The sequence below is a fragment of the Ammospiza nelsoni genome, chromosome 8, assembly GCF_027579445.1.
Source record: "Ammospiza nelsoni isolate bAmmNel1 chromosome 8, bAmmNel1.pri, whole genome shotgun sequence".
Taxonomy (NCBI): Eukaryota; Metazoa; Chordata; class Aves; order Passeriformes; family Passerellidae; genus Ammospiza; species Ammospiza nelsoni.
The window spans coordinates 6956414-6979268 of NC_080640.1; the positions used below are offsets into that span (position 1 = coordinate 6956414).

Here is a 22855-nt window from a genome sequence, read left to right on the forward strand (position 1 = left end):
TTGGGGCTCAGGCTCTGCAATGCTCAGGCTCAGGGGCTCAGACTCTGGAAGGCTCAGGCTTTGGGGGCTCAGGCTCTGCAGTGCTCAGGCTTTGGGGGCTCAGGGGTTCAGGCTCTGCAATGCCCAGGCTTTGGGGTTCAGGCTCTGCAATGCCCAGGCTTTGGGGGCTCAGGGGCTCAGGCTCTGCAATGCAGGGTGCAGGAGGCACAGCCTGTGCTCTCAGGCTCTCTGTGTGCCCACCCAGCAGGGTTAAGGTGGCAGTGGGAACACCCCAGTCTGCCACTTGTTCAGGCTGAGAATTCCCAGTGTTTGCCATGTTCTCTGCTGGTGCATTCCAGCTAATCTAAGGATTTGCCTGCATGTTTTCAACATCAGTACAAAGCTTCTGAATACACACAAGTGCTTTTAGTGTTTATAGACTGATGCCAGCTTTGACAAATAACCCAGGTGTCTCTGACCTTTCCTTCCTCCCTGCTCAGAGGCTTTTTATCCCCACGAATCCCTGCTCTGCAAACAATGGTGGTGTAACCCTATTTCTGCAGCACAGAGCGTGGGTCAAACGCCCTTGACAGTTCAGCAAACCAGTAGGTGAATCTCCAGAAATGCTCAGTGCTTGCTCCCAGTGAGACCAGCAGCAGCCAAGGGAACATCTGGTTACTCTGTGCCTCAGAGTCATGCAGTGCAGCCCCCAGGCAGGTGGCTCAGGGCTAAAGGTGTGCAGAAACCATTTTTCAGTGCCTTGTGAGTTCATTTTTCATCTTCCATGCCTGGCTTAACAAATGATTCAGGAGAGGGAATGTGACTGTTGCATTTTGTGCACTGCTATCTGTACATAACAGCTGTTAAATCCATAAATCTATTATTAGCTTAGCAGACCTGTCTTTGTTGTATGTGCTACTAATAGAAATGCTTTTCTGTGTTTTTATGCTTTTCTGCATATGTGAACTGTCATTTGTATTTATATATTTATTCTTTTTCTTCTAGATCAACTAGTCACACAGAATTGACAAGAAAAGCTTCTAGCAGTGAAAAAGAGACAGAATCCGTGGTAGTTTTAGATCCTGTGTCCACCAGTGGGGATCAAGTGTCTGAAAATGCCCTGAACCAGAACAAAGTGAAAGAGGAAAAAAGCAAGCCACTGCATAAAGAAACTAACGTTGGGAAAATGAAAGAAACAGATAGTTCTAGCTGTTAATTGTTACTCTGCAAGGCTGTACCTTTTGGGAATCATTATCTGGACATGTGAATTGCTTAGGTGTGTTACTAGGGGCCACGGTCTGTACTCCAGACAGAAATAATACAGATTGAAATGGTCTTTTGTATGCAGCTTTTGTTACATGCACTGAAGTGTTAAATAACTGTGTGTCACTCAAAATCCCTTTCCCATTTTAATTTTGCAGGTATGGTCATTAATTTCTTAGATTGTGTCAGTTACCTTTAAAAATGGATTTGAAGAGGCTTTTTAAACTCTTCTTTTATTGAGAAGATGCCTTGTTGAAGGTCTGTTCCAAAGCTTGTCAGAAGCCCCTTGCATCCCTCTTGAGCTGGACAGGTTTGGGTTAGACCCTGGAAGTGATTACACCCTCATCAGCTTCAGTATGGGGGTGTTACTGATTATTAATAAAAATGTGTTTAGATGCATTGCTCTAAAGATACCCACTTAAACCAAGATCTTGTTGGTCCCCTGCCTGCTGTCCCCACACAGGCAGGAAATGAAAAGCACAAGCACAACCCTTCTGTCTCAGATTGCCAGGGGACAGAGACTGAAATGCAGAGGCAGTGCAGCATCTCATTCTGGTACCAGGATTTTTGGCAGTGATAACCAGAGTCAGGGCTTTGTGGGCTGGGACTGGTGCTCTCGGGTTAAAAGCTTTGCAAAGAAAGACTTGTCCCTGAGTTTTGTTTCAATGCTACACAGCAGCTTTTGGAACTGCTGCAGCTGGAGTCTGTTTTTACTGCTGCACAAAAATAACTTGCCTTAGGCTCCAGTGGGTATGGGCTGCATTCGGGATTCATTCTAGGACTGAAAGTTATTGGGAATCATCAACATTCTGAGAACTCCCAGCTGAAAGCTCAGTGCTCACAAATGAGCCCTTGCTTTGAACCTGGCACACACTGGTGGCATTAATTTCTTTATTAGGTGACACTTCAGGTGTCTGTATTTGATAACACAAATCCCAGTTTCCCTCAGCCCTTATTTCTATGGCAAGGGTGAGATAGGAACATCATTGATTTGCTCCACTGCCAATTCACATTCCATTGTGGTCTCTTTAAATTCAGCACAGGATCTCATTCTTTTATAATGAACAAATGGAATCAGGGATTTACCTAAAGATTGGTGTAACTGAAATTGGGTGGGCACGTACTTGAATGCACTTGGATTCTTTTTTATTTAATTATTTGAAACAGTGATAGTATTGAAAGGATGAATGTTCTGAGTTTGTTGGTTTGGCTCTGCATGCAACTGTCTGGTGCTTTTCCTAAAAATAAAATGATAGTAATGAGTGTGGTGGTTTCACATCTATTTTGGTGGTTTTTGCATGTTTGCTATGAAAATCTTGGACTTGATCTAATGACTGAATTACATACAGTTCATAAACTTGCAGGAATTTGTCTCTCACTGATATTTTCATTTCTTGGGGGCAGTTGGTTCTGGTTGTTAATTTTTTACTTAGTTGTCTGTTACATTGAACTTAAAATGCAAAATTTCATATATGTATTTTTTCCTCAAATTATTGCTGCTGTATTATATGTTCAGATTTTCAAATTATGCAAAACCCAGAAATTTTTCAAGAAGCATTTCTTTTACTTAAACTGTTTTGTTACCTAGAACATAAATTATTTCTTTAACTTTTCATTGTTGCTTATTAAAAAGACTCCTGACAAGTTTCCCAGACCTTGTGGCATTGACTTGTTACTCACTGCTGCCAACTGGAGCAGGCAGTCCCAGCTCTGTGCCCAGCATTTGGGGTTTGCACTTGTCTTGAAGGCTACAAGTGGAGCAAAATCTTCTTTGCAGGCTGGATCTCAGAGCAGCACTGAGGGGGTGGGGAGGATGGAGCAGCAGAACACTCAAGGCCTTTGGTTTTTTGTAAAATGTGGTGTTCTGTTTGTGTTTGGGGTTTTTTTACTGTTTGTCAACAGCTTGCTCTTTGTATGGAGGGAGATTCTGATTTTCTCAAAACAAACATTTCATTTTGGACTTAACACAGCAGTATTTGTTTTGTCAATTTGTAAACGTAGCACAGAATTTTGTGGTATTTTCAGTGACTATAGTCACTGCTCAGTTAATTTAGTTTCAGCTGAAGGCAATGGTCCCTGGGAAAAGAGAAGCCAGTATTTGAAATCTTTTAGACATATCTGGCTGAACTGCTCAAAAATAAATGGATTTAGGAATAGTTAATATATAAGTTTCTTAGCAAATGTTTTTTCTTAGAAATTTGTCCCAAAGTTAGTGTTGACAGCCTAGGTTAGTGTGCTGTTCTCTGGGAGCTGAGCAGGCAGGCTGTGAATCTGCAGGGCTGGCTGAGAGCTGTGGAGGCAACTAAACCTTCTGTGGGGCAGAAAGCACATCAGGAAGTTGTGCTGGCTTTTCTTCAGCAAAATCAACAAATTCAAGTTTTGGTTTACCTGAAATAAAAGAAAAAGGCAGCTCATGTTTGCTGTAATGGGGTTTGTTGTAATGTTCTTTTGGAAATGCCACGTGATGCTTACAAGACTGGACACACCTTTAGAAGTCTGGTCTTTCCTTAGAAAGGAAGAACAGTTTGATTACAGGACCAGGCCACGGTGCACTGCATCCTGAGCTGGGATATTCACTGCATTCCTCTCCTCACTGATCTCTCACCTTGCTGCCGTCTGTTCTCCCCCTGCACTGCTGCTCTTGCCCCGTTCCCACCAGCTGAGTGCTCACAAAGCCCTGTCCCAGTGCTGATCCCATCGCTGGCAGCTCAGCCAGCAGCAGTTCAGTTCCCTGCTTTTCCCAGCCCTGTGATCCTTCCCCAGCCCTGCCCGGTGTCCCTGCAGGAGGGGCAGTGCCAGGGAGGGAGGGGACGCTGCTGTGCCCCGGCAGGAGCAGCTCCCGGAGCTGTGATGGCCCAGCAGCCCCGGGGCTGCTCTGAGCACCCCGGGACAGGGGCCAGGCCATGGCAGAGCCGGCTCGATGCTCCTGAGCCCCGAGCAGGCTCCTCACGGCTCCTGATGTCACCCAGAGTCACCTCGCAGCCGCGGGAGTGCCCTGCCTGGGCTCTCCTGGGCATTCCCAGCCCCGCAAATGAGGAGCTTGGGATGCAGCTCAGACCGGCTCCACTCCTGCCCTGCTGTTGATTTAGCCACTGGATCTTATTTCTGCCAAGTGATTAACGGTGTCGGGGATTGCTGCTGCTTCATTTCACCAGATATAGGTCTAAATGTTTGTCAGACTCGAGAGCCTTTGCTTAGACTATACTATTTGAGGAGGCAATATATTAATACTGCTGATGCAGTTAAAATTCATAGTTCTAGAATTATCTATCTTATCTTTGAAAAGTGCATTCTGTGAAACTATCAGCAAAAAAAATAATTTCTATGTTTCTGTTTTTTACAATGGTTATTTATGAGCAAGGGGGAGCTTTGAAAAAACTCACCATATTCTCAATTTAAAAAAAAATTTAAAACTTTGTTCTATAGCGTGCATGTCACGTGCTGCTACCCTATGTGTAGAACACTGGAAATTATTACAAACAAGAGGGTAAAATGACTTAATTCTGCTTCGTGTTTCCTTTTCTTAGGCATAATACAATTCCTGCAAACCCTTTCCTTCCATTCTTCCTCTCCTTGTCTCTCTGCCTCCCCTTTAGACTGCATGTCTTTATTCTGGCTTGATTGATACCTGAGCAAGTTGAGAAGTGGCTCTAATGAACTGCTAAGCATTTAACAGTGCCTTGGTACAGTGTAAAAAGAAGATGCAGATCCTGAAACAGGCAGGCAGATGCATACAAGTGGCTAAGGCTGAATGTGCATCGTCAACTTGGGGTTTTCTTGGGTTTTATTTGAGGCTTACCCACGCAATTGTAGCTTTCCAAACACATTTTGCTGGAAATGTAACGTACAAAAGAGGGTTGTGAAATGAAGTTTTGTTAGCAATATATGTTTCGGGCCTCGAGGGAGGTGGGGTATTTGGCCTAAAATTCCATTTTGGCAGCTTTTCGACACATTATATGCACGGTTTTTTGTTTTGTTCCTTTTTGCACCGTGGGCTTCAAGACTCCAACCAATTAATTCTGGGGGAAAAAAAGCTTAATGTAGGCTACTCCTCAAGAAGGGGTCTATTTTAACATTCAGTAAACAGATAATCCATTAGGACAACAATATACATTGTGGCAAGTGCTATCCTAGGCTTTTTTTGTCAGCCCTTATTTATAGCCTTTTGATTCCGCTTCCCTCCTGGGGTGCAGTTTCAATCATTCTCCCTCCAATCTTTGTGCCCGTATTCATGGCAGGCTGAAAACAAAGTAAGAAAGAAGCTCGTACGCAGCGCTCCATTCGCGGCCAGTTCCTCCTCTATAGCCAGCAGCCGGTTGTATTTGGCCACCCTTTCTCCGCGGGACAGACCTCCCAGCTTGAGGAACCTGGCACCCAGGCCCACAGCCTGCAACGAGAAAATCCTCACTTGGCCAAGTGAAGTCATTCCCAAAAATTCAACACCATATCCTGAGCCTAACTGAACACCCTCGTCTCTCTGCTGAGAAAAACGGGGAAATAAAACCTCCCCGTGAAAGATCTGCCCGATGCAAACAGTAATTTTAGCTGGCACGTGAAGGGAAATTTTATGTGCAAAAGATTAAATATAGTAGTGTTAAGGATATTTGCTTAAAGTGTTGTTACTACGCTGGAATGTTGTAAGTAACTCAGGTTTTTATAAACTAATGCAAGCAAATGGATCATACACACTTTTGAATATACTCCCTGCTTTGGCAAATTTCCTGTGTGCTCTCTTTACACTCAAAAGAATAACCATTCTCTGTGGGAAAAAAAAAACCCAACCCCCTAGAAAAAGCCCATTTTGTAAAATGTTGTTTCTTTCTCAAGCACAAAAAGGCTTTCTCCTTAAAAAATAGTGCATGTTAAAAGCAGTATTTTTGCAATTCTGCAATTGAACAGCTTTCAGTACTTACCAGATCCACGAGGCTCTCATCTGAAGATTCTCTATCTGGACTTCCTAATATGGAAATATGTCTTTGACCTGTATATAACAGGAGGGAACACCTTCATTAGAGTATAATTTATATATTTGACACAGAAATTGTTTGGACTTCTCTCTTTTTTTTTTTTTTTTTTTTTTACCCTTGGGCTATGCAAGCTTAAACAGGAGTAAACCCCACCTGACAAAAATGTAAACTGCATTGCTATATTTGCTCTTTGCTACATTAACATTCTGTTTTATTTTCAGATGGATAAGGGAACATTTAATATCCTGTCCTGATCTCTGCCTCTCACTGATCTGTCTGATCAGGCTGTGCTATTTATTTTAAATGTGTTCCTCACTATAGTAATTATTTTTCTTCTATTCAAAAAAGACTTTACCATCCTGACTGAATGGAATCTTTTAGTTGCTATTTACTCACTTTGATACAGCAATTCTGGGTGTTTTTAAGGAACAAGAAAAAAACTAAACTATATTAAATTTGTCCATCTATTCCTTAGGTAAAAATGAATAAAGGAAATCTGATACAAAGAGAAATCTTACATATGAAGCTGGACAGTTTCTTAATACTTACCACAAAGGCTCGATAATATGTAGTCAATAATCTATCTAAATGCAATTTTAAACAGTTTTCACGTGTCTGAATTTTAAAATTATTCATGCTAAAATTATTCAAAATTTACATTAATTGACCACATCTCTCTTATTTTCTTTAATTCTGATATCTAACTGCATGACACTTAGCTGCAGTGTCAAAGGGCACCCACGTTCAAAACACTCACAGTGTATTAACTGGCAATAGCTGAAGCCTTTACTGCTGTTTTAAGACCCTTGACAGCAATTTTTGAATCAAAACTTGAATTTCAGTTTGTTCTGACAAGTGCCTTCTAAATTAGAATTTATTAATTAGAATAATTAAATAAAAACACGTAATATTTACTGGTGTGGCTTGCAGGGTTTGGTTTCAGCCTTTCCCCCCTCTACTCACCATCCAGAATTCCAGTCAGTTCTATGAGGTCTGACACCGTGGTCTGGTTAATGTATTTCAGGACAACACCACTGCACATTGCTATGTTTATGTTTTGGTCAGTTTTGAGTTTGGAAATTTGTGTGGCAGCATCCTCAGCAATCAGGAAGCATTTGGAACCAAGGGCACGACAGATGCTACTCCACTGTTCCCTGTCCTGCAGAAACAAATTGAGCAAACAACTTCAGTTTAAAAAACTAAACTGAATGGAAACTCTAAAAATCAAACAATAATCTGGGTTTAATCCTAAATATGCCCTTCATATAAACATACTACATTTTATACTGTATTTTAAATCTTCTGCCTAAGAAAAACATACCACTTGGATTTTCCTTGAGTTTTAAGATTTTGCTAGAAAACATAAATTTTAATCTGAAATTAATCAACACTATTTGCACAAAATATAGCTAAAATATTTAAATTAAATGTAGGGGTCTGCTATTTTGATTTCCCTACTGAAATGTATTTCATTTTGATGGAACATAAAATAATTTTTTATTGTTTTATTCAAATGACTCATTTTTGTGTTATATTTCAAGTGTCACAGTTGTTTGAACGTAAAATAATGGACAGGAGACATAGACTCAATGGCAGGACCCATAGGGAACAGAGGAATACAATGCTCTCTTTTCTAGCAAAGCTCCATTTTTCAGGGTCTTTGTTTCTTTATTTTAATGCATGGTCCACATGCCAAATAAAGGACAAGGATATGTAAAGAATTTGAAAGAAGAAATTTACGAATAAATTTGCTTGCTTTGTATGCACAGAATGCAAAGTTCTCACATTAGAAACATCTCTATTTCATAATTCTGCCATTCTTGGTCTGTGGATCAGTTTTTTGTACTTATGTACTTGCAATCAACATCAGATGCCATTCCTGCATGGATTTCAAGCCTGTGCATAAGAGAAAATGAAGTTTTTGACACCTGAACAAATGTTTTAAATTTTAACACCAAAGTGGTCTGGTGTCTGGCAATGAATTATTGAATTGGTACCAGAGCTAATCCTGAAGGATCTGATTATCAGGGGCAAAGATGTGGCATGGGTAAACCTTGGAGATTTGGGAGGAGGAGGAGGAGGAGCAGAGGCATTTCCCTTAACTCTGGACTCTGTTCCCAACTGCCCTTCACTGTGTGCTGTAATTCTCCTGCTGATTCTCATCTTGCACAGATTTTCCTTCATAAGAATTCTCAAGGAAGTTTGCAGCCCTGGCAGGAGTGGAGAGTGACCTGGTGTTTTGGAATGTGATAATTCAGAGAGTCAGACTGAAACAACACAGGGAGGCAAGGCTAACCAGAGTGAGGTAATACCAAACACAGTTATTCAAAAAATGAACTTTTAAAGTTCCAGTTCAGGACAAAATCAGATGTATTTTGCAGTTCATCAGTTTTAGAATTATTGATTCAGGCACTGGACAGATTCACAGAGTCAACATCACTTTGCTTCTCCCTTCAATCACAGTCTTTGTGTTTTGTTCATGAAAATGAACTCCCTATATTTATTTTTAAGATGATAAAGTGAAATTTGACACCAACAGCAAATTTTGTATTAAGTTGGGCAACTGCAGAATCTCAGTCTACAATTGTAGGTTCTGCAGCAATTAAGTTTTTATTCTTTTTTTAACACATGGAAATTTAACCTCATGTATAAATATGAATATTTTAAGTTACACAATCTCTTTTATCCATCTACAGCTTGATAACATTCTTAATATTATTGTGCTTTATTGTTGTACTTGATTGGCCACATTAATTAACTCCTCTAACTTTGATAACAGAGGTGTCTTACTCCCACCTGAAAAATTCTGCTGAGCAATGCTGCCAGTGACAGGACTTTGGTTATAAATATCCATCACAAAGAACTGCAGCAATAACATATTCTGGTGAATTTTTGGCTGAATGTACAATAACATTCAAATGTTTGCTTCTCCAGCTTAATATAACATTGCGTTACACATCAATTTTTTGTAATACACTTGAATTTTACAATTTCACCTTATAATTTGAATAGTGTACATAAAGAGGAAAATGTAATCAAAATAACAGTGGTTTAGCAAGTAGAATCAGATTTAAAAAGCAAATTCTTGTAATTCTTTAAGGTATATGTACTGACTGTATTCTGTCAGGATTTTCCATCAGAAATTATGTAAAAAGTATTGAAAAATTTGGATATTGCTAATAAAATATATTCAAATTAATTGTTAGATGCATTTTTCAGGAATATTTTTGTGCTTAAAAACTTGAAAATCAGAAGCTTTGTATTTTACATGTTTTGTAAAAATGAGAAAAGGTTAGTGATATGCATTCAACAGTACCACCAGTTTTTAAAGGGCTGCACTATGGTATCTTACCTCTTTTCTTATGGGATCTATTAATGCAGTAATAAAAGGAAAATTCTTAATCATTTCCACATACATGGCAACCATTTCATCAGGACTTTTGAATGTTCCAGTGAGTATTTCGTATTTCCCTTTATCCTAGAAAGCAAAGTAAAAAGCATGAAAGATGAGGAGTTAGGAGCCTGAACAGCAGAGTGCACCCATCTCTGTGCAGGCAGGGGCTGTGTGTGCTCCAGTCAGGAGGCATTCACTCATCTGCCTCACCCTGGCTCTGAGCTGCCAGCACATTGTCACAGAAAACTCTGCCTCAAGTGACACCGTGCCTTCCAGCGGGCTCGTGCCAAAGGCTCTGAACAATGCCAAAGGAAGAGAGATCTATTTCAGCATTTTCTAGGCAACACTGCCAGTCTGACACAATTGCAGTATGAAGTTGGCAATATCTGAGATTTTTATTGAATCTCGTGTGGAAAAAAATCTCATTTTTCTCTTTAAAAAAAAAAAAAAGTGATTTTTTTCTCCTCATTTTGATGAAGAAAATATTGCTAGGGCAAGGAGTGCACTCTCAGTGCCTAAAACCAAGATAGTGCCTTTCCCTGCTTCTTTCCCCTTTCAAAAAAAAAAAAAATAGACTAATTTAAAACCAGTCTCATCATTCTGGGAAGCACAAACTCCAGCCTGGGAGGAATTTTAAGGGCAGCCTGTAAAACTGTGCCAGGATATCCACTGCTCTAGTGGCTTTGACAGTTCAATAGCAGAAAGTTACAGAATTACTGGTAATTCAATGGTTAAGATTTTGCACATTCTGGTACAGGATACAAATATAACAGCCAGGTGATATCTTTTGCTTTCACAAAAGATATTGGTAATGGAAGCTTTGGCACTACAGAACACCCCAACACACAAAAGCTTATAAGGTACTAAATGGAATTGGAAGTTTCTTTTTCTGCTTGGAAAAAAATCTGATTGATCTTGGAATAAGGGGCAAGAACTGTAAGACTTTATCAGGAGATAAACAGATTTTGTCAAATAAAAACATAAAAAACTGATATTAAAACATTAATGTTGATAAGATGGACACTAATGTGTATATAAACGCACCATAGTAAAAATACAAGCAAATGTTAGGACAGTTTGAAGCAAACAAGAGATGTAGCTTAATATAATGGAAAAACAAGCAGATTCAGCCAGAATTTTACTTGCAGAGATAATTCTTTCTGTTTGCTTGATTACTAGCTTTAAAAAAGGGAGTTAAGTGCTTGTAGGTGAGTCAGCAACAGAATAATAATAATAATAATGTTAACAAAGCTACATTTGTTTTAAAACCCAAGAAAATTGAAATTGAAAAATAACTTACATAATCCATTAATTCATGAGCAGCACAATTTATTGCTAAGTACAGGTCTGTTCCCAGCTCCAGACCTAAACTGTTGCAAGCTGCTTGCAGTTGGAGTAGCAGTTGTTCCAGACTATCATATCCTGTTATCAGGCAGCCTAAGTGTGAAATTCTTTTTAAGGATCCTGGCTGAAAGCAGAACAAAAATAATCATTTTGTTTACACACATAGTTATTATACATATTTATGGGCTTTTTTTCACGGTCATTTCAGTCTGCATTTAGTCATCAAATTATAGATTTGTTCTCACAAATCTCCTTAGTGGCTTTAAGGACAATTCTCTAGGAAAGAGGGATTATCAAGTGCTAATGAGTAGAGGGCAACAGTCCTTGAAATATTTCTACTCATGCAGATCTCAGTCTTGCATGGCTAGCACTGGTTTAAAAAATTATATTAAAGGCACTCTTAACAACCACTGGGTTGCCATAAATGCTCTGGTACTGTGGACCAACTCTTTTCCAAAAAAAACACATCCTCCACTTTTAAATAGTTTTACTCATTAATCCTCAACTACAACATTGATTTTGACTCTGGAGAGTGCTCAAGAAACCTCAAGAATCTCCCAAGAGTTCTAGAAGGAACAAATTTCATAGAAGGGAAATACCTCCAGCCCAGCTGCACACACTTGTCTGCTTCAGGGACAGTATTGCTGCACATCAGCCACATTTGCAAGTATTGAGCAAATATTTCATGTATTTCCCTCTGTTGTCAGCTTTTCTGTAGTTTTCCAAACATTGATTTTTAACTTTAAAGTCTGGGGAATTTTAGATTATAAAGATGCAGCAATAGACAGCAAAAGATGCCTCAGTTTTCCTGCACTTCAGATGGAGGTTAAATCTGCAGTTTCATGTGGTTTTCAAGATGCCCATATGCTGTGCCTTGTTACATTCTATTAAAAGCATTGTTTATCTGTATAAAAACATTTTTCTCTATCTAGTTTTCACTCCCTTAACCTAAACAAGTTCTTCTTCACTGCCAAGTTTGTAATTTCTCCTTTTTTCCCCTCACAAAAAAGTTCAAACTAACATGGTGCCTTTATCAGCTTTAAATTCAGTTTCACTACTGTCTCCTTTAGTTTTCTCCTACTGAAATGAATGGAATTTTTTTCAGAGAATCTAATGCATTGTTTCCTTGTGTATATCTTACAGAAATGTTCTACTTTATAATTGCTGTACATATTGTGGTACTGATATGGAAACTACCCTCCAGGAAAACACTGGCCAGCACTTCATGATGAGGAGTTTTTTTGTTGTTTTAGCAACAATAAAATAGGAAAGCTTTTGTTGATCCTTCCTTTTTAAATTCACAACAGTAATGCCTCTCACCTGATCATATTTAATCATCTCAGAATGAAGAGCAAAACCTGCATGGCATTTCCATCCCACTGTTCGGAAAACTCATCAACAAACTACCAGTTTTGAAGGGACAAAAAAGATCATTTGAGCCATATAAAATAATGTCCTGTGGACTATTGTGAGTGCTGCCCTTTAGCTACTGGTTTGTATCTGCCATTATCTATAACCTCAGACTGGACTGGGCACTGAATGCAGCAGGATAAGGAGGGGAGTGATGCTCCCAGGGTTGGGAAACAGCACAATCCACAAATCTTACAGGTAACAGCTTTATGGTCTACACAATCAACAGTTCTCTGCTGGTGCCACAGGCCTGCAAAATGCTCATCTGGATAAATTACCAGGATTTCTATCTGAGAAAAATTATCAGATTCCAGAAGTTTCTCCCTATTTCCTCTACTGCCCCCGAAGGGAAGGTATAGTCAGAAGAATTTAAATTTTTATGTAAAATATGAGCATTTGGAATATTTAAGTCTTGCCTTGACCTTTCCAAAATGGTGATGTAGATTAATGCTTCCTTTCTAAAGAACATTTTAAGTTCCCTGCTGCTGTTAATACCTTGTTGAAGGCTTAGAGATAAAATCTCTTTTCTTACCTGAGCTTTGTGCCCTCTTCCTCTCCTACTCTCTGCTCGTGAAGCAGGCTGTTGGGAGTGAAAGAAGATAAAATCAATTCCATGGAAAAATACAAAGAAAAAGGAAAGGAAAGGAAAGGAAAGGAAAGGAAAGGAAAGGAAAGGAAAGGAAAGGAAAAGGAAAGGAAAGGAAAGGAAAGGAAAAGGAAAGGAAAGGAAAGGAAAGGAAAGGAAAGGAAAGGAAAGGAAAGGAAAGGAAAGGAAAGGAAAGGAAAGGAAAGGAAAGGAAAGGAAAGGAAAAGGAAAGGAAAGGAAAGGAAAGGAAAGGAAAGGAAAGGAAAGGAAAGGAAAGGAAAGGAAAGGAAAGGAAAGGAAAGGAAAGGAAAGGAAAGGAAAGGAAAGGAAAGGAAAGGAAAGGAAAGGAAAGGAAAGGAAAGGAAAAGGAAAGGAAAGGAAAGGAAAGGAAAAGGAAAGGAAAGGTAGGAAGGAAAGGAAAGGAAAGGGGAAGGAAAGGAAAGGAAAGGAAAGGAAAGGAAAGGAAAGGAAAGGAAAGGAAAGGAAAGGAAAGGAAAGGAAAGGAAAAGGAAAGGAAAGGAAAGGAAAGGAAAGGAAAGGAAAGGAAAGGAAAGGAAAGGAAAGGAAGGAAAGGAAAGGAAAGGAAAGGAAAGGAAAGGAAAGGAAAGGAAAAAGGAAAGGAATTGACTGAATTTTGGTCAAAAGAGACCAAATATTTCAGTTAGGAAATAGCTTTATTCAATAGTTTAATAGTTTTATTTTGCAGTGGTTACTAATTTAATATATTTATTTCTAGGTGGACATCTGTCCAACCATCATTTGTTTTTCAAGACTTTCTCACCCAGTCCATCAAAAATGAGAATCTAGACTCTACTTGGAGAAACACAACATTGCTTTCCAAAAAGCACATGCACACACTGAGTCTGATTTGCTGCTACAGTAGTAGTACCTGGAATAAAATATGTTCTGTGTGAGAGGTGTAGCAAGATCAGAATATATATTGTATATGCCCTCTGATACCACTCACTCCCAGTATATTTCTTCAGATAAACAGAAAGCCTTATGCTTAGAACAATGATTTGTTCTAAATTTTAATTGAGTATCATCAAATGGGGCAGTTTTATTCATCTGTGAGAGAAAAACATCCTCTGTTCTGTGTCACAGGTCTGTAACAGGCTAAGTGTTCCATGAGGATGTTTGAAAGGACAAGGGTAGTAAAAGATCAAATGAAATACATCTCACTGTAAGAACACATTTTTCATTGTACCGTTTTGCCTGGAGACTCTATCTTTCTTGTAATTTCTTTCTGAATTTCCAGGACTATTTCTATGCCCTGAAATGAAACAACAGTAATCTTCAAAAGAAAGTTATATTAATTCATTTTAGCAGCTTAAATCAGAAGAGACAACACTCATTCTAAACGAAAATTTTAATATAAAGTCTTCAAAAAAGGTCAGACCATTACAGACTCCTTATCACAGTCTCTCCATCCACAAAATGCAGCCATGTCCAACGATAAAGGGTTAGTAGCAGTGGAATGAGCAGGAATATTTGATTATGGGATGTCAAGGAAAGCACTCTCCTCCCCAGAAGCAGCCCTTCAGATATCTAACAAGTAAAAAACATCTGGGTGTGCATTTCTATCTGAGAAGTGGGAAGGTGATAATCTCTGCTCCCAATTGTGACTCAGCCTGAGACTTCCTAAACTCTGACAAGAACTGAGTGCATTTACCTTCAGAGTACTCCCAAGGAGCAGGAAAAAAAATATCACTGTGTGGACTTTAAACACTCCAATTAAATGAATTCATTGTTTTTAACGCAAGGCTCTTTTTCCTTTTCAGCTGAGCTAGTAAATGCTGAGTGTGAACTTTGTAAAGGACATTTCAGATTTTCTCAAACAGTGCCAGCACAGGAATACTGAAGGGGGCAGAAGTCAGTCACAGCTGGCACCAACACAGGGCAAACAGCCTGGAGCTCTGCAGTGCAGCAAACACCTTCCTGCTCTGCCACGGGCACTGGGAGCCATCCTGCCTTTGAATGGGGCAGAATCAGGGACCTTGTTATCAGCTCTGGGGGACAATCCAGAAAAGTCAAAGGAAAAGCAAAAAGAAAGAGAATCGAGCTCAGCTATTTGTTCAGGTCAGCAGCACACAAAGCAGAAATCACAGCCCTAATGGAGGCATCTTGTGCAGATACATTGCTTAATGCAACACATGGCTAAACAAAAAGAGAGAGGGCTGATCCCATCTGTCTCACCCATCCTTCTTGCTCTTTGTATTCCCTTCCAGTGCCACAATTTCATTTTAAAGCAACTTATTCCCAAATATTTCCTGCTTTCCTGTGAATTTGTTATGGGTTTTGTTGTTTTGTATGCTATATCAAACAACTGGTAGTATTTATAATCCACTAATGCAAAATCTATTATTGTGTAACACAATTCCTTGACATCTTCTTCAATGCACTGATTTTCTCCTCTATACAAGCATCCATTTTTAACTTAAATCTTAATGGTTCTTCTTTTAAATCATCTTTTTACTTAATTTAATATTATTAGTGTTAGAATTCTGCACTAACATCTGTTAAAACTTTGGCCTTCTAAGCTAAGAAAAAATGAAAATTATCATTTGTAAGGACTATATTGAAAAGACCTATATATTTATGTACATATGTAGTTAGTATGATGTCTATAGAATACACTTTAAAAAAAAGGAAACAGTACCTGATGGAGTAATAACTCAACTGGTGGTATAAGCATAACTTCTTTGACTAACTTCAGTTTTGTAGGTGAATTTTTTTCACAGTACAACACAGTAACCATTGGGAGTGGTAAAGTAATTTCTTTAGGTGTCTCCTGTAATTGGGAGCGCCAGGTGAAAATAAAAATGTAAAAATCAGAAAAATTTCTTACATATTTGAGTTATGGTACAGGATTCAAACATGGGCAATGGTGTTAAGGGCGTATTCTATGAGGCAGATTTAATAACACTGTCACAACTGCAATAATTATGATAACTGGGATGAAATAAAGCAAATGACCAAAGCCCCATGTACCTTGTGTTTCAGCAGGGCAGTGTACAAGTACAATGGGACACGGCTGATGGTGGCCCCAGCCCTGGCTATGGCAAGTGACGTTCCCCCAATGGCCAAGCTGCCACACAGCACTGGCTCAGCAGGCTCTGCAGGTGGGATGGGAGTGTCTTCTGACACCTTCTTTCCTATAACACAGACAAGAGTAGCTAAACATTTTCTTGCTGCTAAATATATGCTTGTGGATCAGAGTTATGTGAGTAAATATTCACTGTGTACTCAATGCACTAAAGAACAATAATTTATTTTTTAAAAACTTAATTTTGTCAGCTGTTTTATATGGAATGACATTACAAATAAGAAGAGTACCTGTCCTCACTCTGGTTTCTAATGCATTTCAAGTCTGTTTCTTTTGGAGATCTTTCAGCCACTGAAATATGTATTTTTATTTATCTGTGTTTGAATCTAATAACATTATATCGTTTTTCAGGTTCCTTTCAAAAGTATTGTTTTCAATCTTCTTTATTGTGTTCCTTAAATGCTCAGATTTTGCATTAAAATTTCAGATTACATTACAACCTGATTGGGAGTACTTGATTTCATCTAGTAATGACTGTGAGAAAAAATTCAGGCCTATTACAATTGGAATTCCCAAAGAGAAAACAGGTCTTTTAAATATTACACTCTAAATTTTCAGAAGAATTTATTTCCCTTTCAGATACAATAACTTTGTCCAAAATGCTTTAAACCAAGCAGTTTCCACTACCATATTGATTGCCTACACTGCTTACATGAACACTTAGAGGGAGCACCTTCTGAAGCTGCAATAAGTGATGATTCCCAAGAATCACTGCATTGGGAACTGTTTGATATTGGCTCCAAATAGTCATGCACTGAGTCTGACAATAATATTACAGTCAATGCCACAATTAGTGAAAACACATAATAGATGTATCAGCAGGAGCTTGACTCAAATATCAAACACACCATGATGACATCTGGATGGACCTGACAACTGCAGAAGTTAAATCTCAGGTGAAAGGTGAACTTACTGTGCACACATCCAATATGAAGTGTAAAATACCTCCCCATACGAAGTAGGAGGTGTTTTACTGACAGTATATGATACTTGCAAGTAAACTGATAAGAATAATAATTTGCCAGATTTTTCTGCCCTTCCAACAAATGACAACAACACTTTTTTGTCTGAGTTTAATGTATAGATGGAGATAACATGTGGTGGTTTTTTTTCTTTGGGTTGTTTCATTTTGGCTGTGTATTTTTACCTTGTTTTTCTAGTCTCACATAATTTTTTCCTTTTTCGTCTAGTAGGATGTTTGCTTACTTCCTTTTACTCTATACTACCCTTCATTCCTGTCTCACCCTTTTCTTTCTCTTTTGCTTTTCTCTGTATTTCCTCCTTTTCTCAGTGTTAGAAGGAAACTTTCCTTCCTCTTTCAATTGTTTTCAGCTTCTATCTTAATTCTATTTCCTTTTTACTACTCAGTTCTGTGATTTCCTTTTCTTTCCTTATCATTTTCATTCTTCATTTGCATCCTCCTCCATTCTTATTCCTCACTCTGAAGAATAATAACCTCCTGTCTAAACCAACAGTAAAACAAAGGCAGAAACTGTTCAACCAATGCATGTGAATGATGAGGAAACTGTATTTTCCCCTCCCTCATTTTGCTGCAGAAACTGCTGTGATCAAAAAGGTCAGGAGAGAGTAACCAAACCCTCTGAACATGAGACAGGGTGTCTTTTAGGACCTTTTTCAATATCTGTATTGCAGAAAATATTAAAATTAAATAAAGTACAACCTGATTTTCGTCCCTTTTTTTGCTTAGGCGTCGCGCCTGAATGGCCTGAAGCAGGGGAAGTAGTGACTTTTCCTGATTCTTCTTCCTCTCTCATTTCTTTTTCTTGCCTTTCAATTTCCTTTCTTTCTTCTACCTTCTCTTCAAAGTACTCACTGAGGGAGGATGCATAAAAATTACTGGGTCAAAATTTTCTTAGACGTATGACATGCAGACAGATGTGATGCAGGGTAAAGAACATGCTAGGAGGAAAAGTGCTTGTATTTGAGCTACTGCCATAGATTCCTTGTGGGAAGATGGAGAAGTCCATAAATTTATTATATCATTCTTTTTTGGTAGTCTTCTGCAGCACTGATTAAACAAAAAAGGACCACAAGGATTGCAAACCTTAGGACAAGCTTTGTAAATCACTGTGGTTTGCAAGTCAGCTCTGAGCAGACTGAGCATGAAGGATTTATTTCCTTGGCATGGGTAGGAACAGATCCTGTCATGACTTCATGACATCCATCAGCCTGGCCTAGGTTAAGACAGTGAGGTGAAATGAATTTCAATTACATGCATGAAGTGAAATCTTCACCCAAGGGTCACAGAAAGCCAATTCAGGCAAACTGAGTATGTGAGATACATAAAGTAGTGTAAACAATGCATTAAAATCTTATTTTGACTCATTTTCCAACTGAGTCCTTATTCCCTATATCAAGGTTTTCCCAAATGCACATGGAAGGCAATTAGGTCTGCTTGCTACAGCCTATGTTCAGCCTTGCAACCCAAACCAGCATGCTTTTTATATAATAATTATGAAAAGCAGGCAATAATGTAGTGAAATGGGTCTGAGACAGACCTTATATCCTAAACATATTTTTTAAAAAGTAGAAAACATTGAATATTCTACATGTCTTTCACTGCACTATAAATTAATGGTGAATATTTCAAATATTCAAATGCAATAATTTTCATAATATGCAAGACCTACCCAAGGATCTTATCAGCTTGACACTGGTCAGTAGGGTCCAAGTCCCTTAACATTGTGTTCAGTGAGTCACAGACCCATTCCACAGCAGTATAAACAGACTCATTTCTTTCTCTCTCATCAGCTTCAATTGTTTCAGGTAAAGCATTTTCTGGTATTTGAGAATGAGTAGCCATTACACTGGAACAAATCCTCTGGAAAAAAAAAAAAACAAAAACAAAAAAAAAAAACCCCACCAAAACAATGTAAAAGGGTTAAAACACTATTTCATTTCTATCTTGGAAATGTCCTTTGAAATGCTAAGAGGTATCTCCTTGCCAACTCTACAAGTACATATCTCCAAATCTATTTGCTCCACTTGTCTTTTCTCATCCAGCACCTTCTTTTTAGACTTTGGAAATGCAGACATTACTCAAGCTTTTTGACCTAAAATTATAGCTACATAGGCAAAACCCCTCTTGACAGATCTGCCCTATGCTATCAGAATAGAATGAAGTTATTTTAAGGACCACACAGTCATTAGGACACCTTTTATTGCATTTGTTGGTAGCCTGTTGTACCATGATTCATCAGCATTAATGCCATCCCTCATGATCAATTACTTTTGTCCTACTTAGATAATTCAAACCTATCTTTCTGTTCTGATGAACAACAAATGATATTAAGAAAATTCACTTAAAGGAAGACATAATTTACAAATTTCCCACAGTTGCCTGCATTAACAGTATTAACTTTATATCCTGTGAATATCTATGAGGTTACATGTAATTCAAGAATTAAGTGAACCAGAGTTCAACTGAGGGAAAGTAGAAATAATTACTCCACAATAGCTAGAGCTGCAAAGATATAGTTTGAATATTTCAGGTTGGGGAAGAGATGAGCCATCAATTCTGCACTGCAGGTGCTAAATGGGTATGTTTGACTTTACTGTCACCCACATCAACCTATTAGCTCAGTGTAAAAGAAGAGCCTCTATCCATACTGTTTTTCAGCTGTACTGTATTTTTCTGAAAGTGTCACACAAAGAGAAATATAAAGATCTGAAAATTAAAGGAAAAGGTGAAATGAAAGTGAATGTATAAGGTTAGTAGATGTGTAAGGAAAACCTACATGATCATTAAGATAGAAAAAAAATTAATATACAGAGACACACTATCAGGTCCCACTCACAAAATATTGTCTAATTCCTGAAAAATAAAGCTTTCATAGCTGCTGCCATGGTCTAACTTTTCATTACACCTTTTTCTCCAAGTTACAACACTCAACTGGGATTTATGTCTTGTCATAAAGATGGAAAATAAAACATACATTGGGATGTGAGAAGAATAGTAACTTTCTCAGATACTGCCCTAGTAAAATAAATAAAACAAGAAGAAACAGCTCATACCTTCTCATAGTTCTTAACTGTACAATATATTTCCACTTCTAACGTTGGCTCACCAACTCCATCAATAACTTTTCTTCCAACTACTTTGCATATTACTGGAGCTTTTGAAAATTTAGAAAAGTAGTTAGCCTTAAATGAAAGAGAAAGAACTCAATTAAAAGTCTATTTCCAAGCAAAGAGGCTTTTATTCCATGAAATACCTTAGAATCAAATCCACTACTAAACAAATCCATTGCAGGTCTCTTCCAACCCAGCATATTCTATTATTCCATGATTTATATGTTCCAGCAAGCTTTGAGCCCTGTGAGAAAGTGAAAACCATGACTTCTGATAGGCAGAGTCCTCATTCTTCTTCCAACATGGTCTTTATTGGGCCTGATGAAATATCATAACTCAATACATCTGGGTGTGAGTTCGTAGTTAATAAACACTAATGTTGGTTTAGAAAAAGGATTGCATTTTAACCTGTAATATTTACTACATACTTCCTTACTAGTTTAGTTCATTATTTAATCCAGTATTGGAGAGGCACCAAACCATGGTTTATCAAGTGGGAAAAGTATGAAGTAGGGCTACGAAGAAGAGGAACATGCCAACTTCCAAGCAAAGCAAGGAAAGATGTTACCAGCTCCAGTCCCTTCCACTGATGATGTCAAAACACTTGGAGATGGGAAACAGTGTAAGATGGAATGAAATATTTCCATCCCACAGCCACTCTCCCATCAAAGACCATACTAGAAAACTTTCTTTTCCAAGAGCTGCTCACTATTCTAGTATTGGTGATTTCAGTATCGCCACTAATTGAAGTTTCATTATGACTATTGTCAACAGTATTTTGTCAAGTGGGAACAGATAAAATTGGTCTGATTCTTGACCCTTCCATGGGGGCCCATTTGCCCTTCACGAGCAGCTGCAGTGTGAACAGCACCCAGACTCCGGCCACCGCTGGCCCGGGAGCCAACCCTGCTGAGCAGCAGCTTTGTTAGGGACAAACATTAGTCCATCTGTGGACTATTTTGTTTTTGTGTCAAGACAAGAATCCCGGCTGCTGCGGACATGCACAGCACCCAGCTGCCACGGGCCTCAAACACAGAACCATGGCAATGCCTGCCCGGGCCAGGGGACAAACCACTCAATTGCCACCAGAGAGACGCCGAGGCCCTCGCTGCACGCCGAGGCCCTCGCTGCACGCCCTGGCTGAGGGCAAGGGCCGGGAGGGGGCACGGGCACGGCAAAGGCACGGGCACGGCAAAGGCACGGGCACAGCAAAGGCACGGGCACCGCAAAGGGACGGGCACGGCGGGCACCCACACGGCCCCTCCGAGAGGCCGCCCCGCTCCCGCCCTGCTGCTTCCCCGCCCCGCGCTACCAGCTCCCCGTAGAGATCCTGGGGGGGCAGCGGGAACAGGGCGTTCAGCACTTCCTCCATCCGCTCCGGCACCCGGAGCCCTCGGTAATACTCAGCCGCCTCCTGTCGCAGCCGCCGCCTCTCGCCCGCCTCCATCGCGGCACCGCGGCCGCTGCCGGGCAACGGAGCCAGGGAGCGCCCGCCCCTTCCCCCGCTCGCCGCCTGCCCCAGGGCGGGACAGCGGCCCCGCAGGGCGCTGTGCCCGGCTCCGCGTTCCTGAGGCTCTGCTCCCGAGGCTCTGCTCCCTCAGGGAGCACGCAGGGTTGGGGCAGAACTGGTTCGGTCTGGGTTTGGTTCCTCAGAGCCGCGTGGTGCTCGCACTTCCCTCAGAGCCCGGTCACCGCCTCCGGAGTCGGGACACCCCGACCAAGCGCTCCTCGGTTTTAAAAGCTTCCGAGCAGCAAAACTCTGTAATATTATGGTTCTGAGAGAGGGACAGGCTGTGGTTTGGGAAACGTTTGGTGGAGACGATGCTGCAATACGCCCGCAGTAACTCCTACGTTTGAAAGCCCTCCATTTTCAATGAAAGGAAACATTTCGCGACCTAAATGATCATTTTTAGCCCGCAATTTCCTACAAAAACTTTCACTTTCTTACACTGTTCACTGGTAATTTTGTTGAAGTAACTGAAAATGGAGATACTTAAAAGCTGTTAGCTGCACACTTCCCCAGCTCTAAAATCAATATGTGTGGACCTTTGCCCATTGTGTGCTCACTTCTCCAGGTGGGGTGATAATGAAGAAAAATCCCCAAGGAATCATTTTCTTTTCCTTTCACATCCCTTAGAAACACTATGGTACCTCTCCAGAGATTTAAACCCTCTTTTTTTTTTTTTTTAAAGCTGTTTCCTCTGAAAAAGTTTCTAAACTGACGCTACCTGTTCCTTGAGGAGAGTGGGTAGCAAAATGCCTCATTAGATTTTCTTACTTCAGGAAGAGTTGATGTAGTGGGTGGCTGGTCCTTTGGGCACACAACTGTCTCAGGAGAAGCTTGTGCAGTCAGAGGCCTGGGTGGCAGTAGTGACATAATGCCAGATATTTGTCACATGCACAGGCTTGCCCCAGAAAGCTCCAATTTAATTAAATGGTCCTGGAAGAGCAGGCTTCTGGAGGTAAATGGTGCTGGTGTGGTGGTCTCTGAGCACGATCATATGCTGTGTAATACCATCCATTGTGAGAGCTGCGCCTTCTGATATGTTTAAGTGCCTCTCTCTACCAGTTTCCCACCTTCTGCCCTTTAACAGGCTCTAAACAAAATGTGACATGTGGCTATAGGACATGGAACAACACAAGCACACTGCTGCTCTCAAGGTGAAGAAAAAGGGAAGTTTATTTTCTGACTCCAAGATTTATAGTTTTCCAAA

At 39.8% G+C, this 22855-nt stretch overlaps 2 protein-coding genes across 3 annotated transcripts in view; one reads left to right on the top strand and one right to left on the bottom strand.

The window, feature by feature from the left end:
* Positions 1-2896, top strand: part of SHTN1 (shootin 1) — a 55427-nt gene extending 52531 nt beyond the window's left edge. For both annotated transcript variants that reach the window (XM_059477128.1, XM_059477129.1), the window contains exon 17: positions 985-2896. In XM_059477128.1, coding sequence (XP_059333111.1) covers positions 985-1195 — 211 coding nt within the window. In that variant the 3' untranslated portion in view covers positions 1196-2896. The remainder of the gene's footprint in view (positions 1-984) is intronic.
* On the bottom strand, positions 2786-21588 carry ENO4 (enolase 4). The gene is made up of 15 exons (XM_059477130.1): positions 21454-21588; positions 20085-20213; positions 18701-18891; positions 17731-17882; positions 17005-17022; positions 15935-16083; positions 15603-15734; positions 14151-14216; positions 12890-12937; positions 10904-11071; positions 9562-9687; positions 7173-7368; positions 6156-6223; positions 5512-5629; positions 2786-3630 (listed from the first exon to the last, which is right to left on the bottom strand). Exons 1-15 carry the CDS (start codon positions 21586-21588, stop codon positions 3545-3547), a joined length of 1782 nt encoding a protein of 593 aa, XP_059333113.1. The 3' UTR covers positions 2786-3544.
* Positions 21589-22855: the final 1267 nt, after the last annotated feature.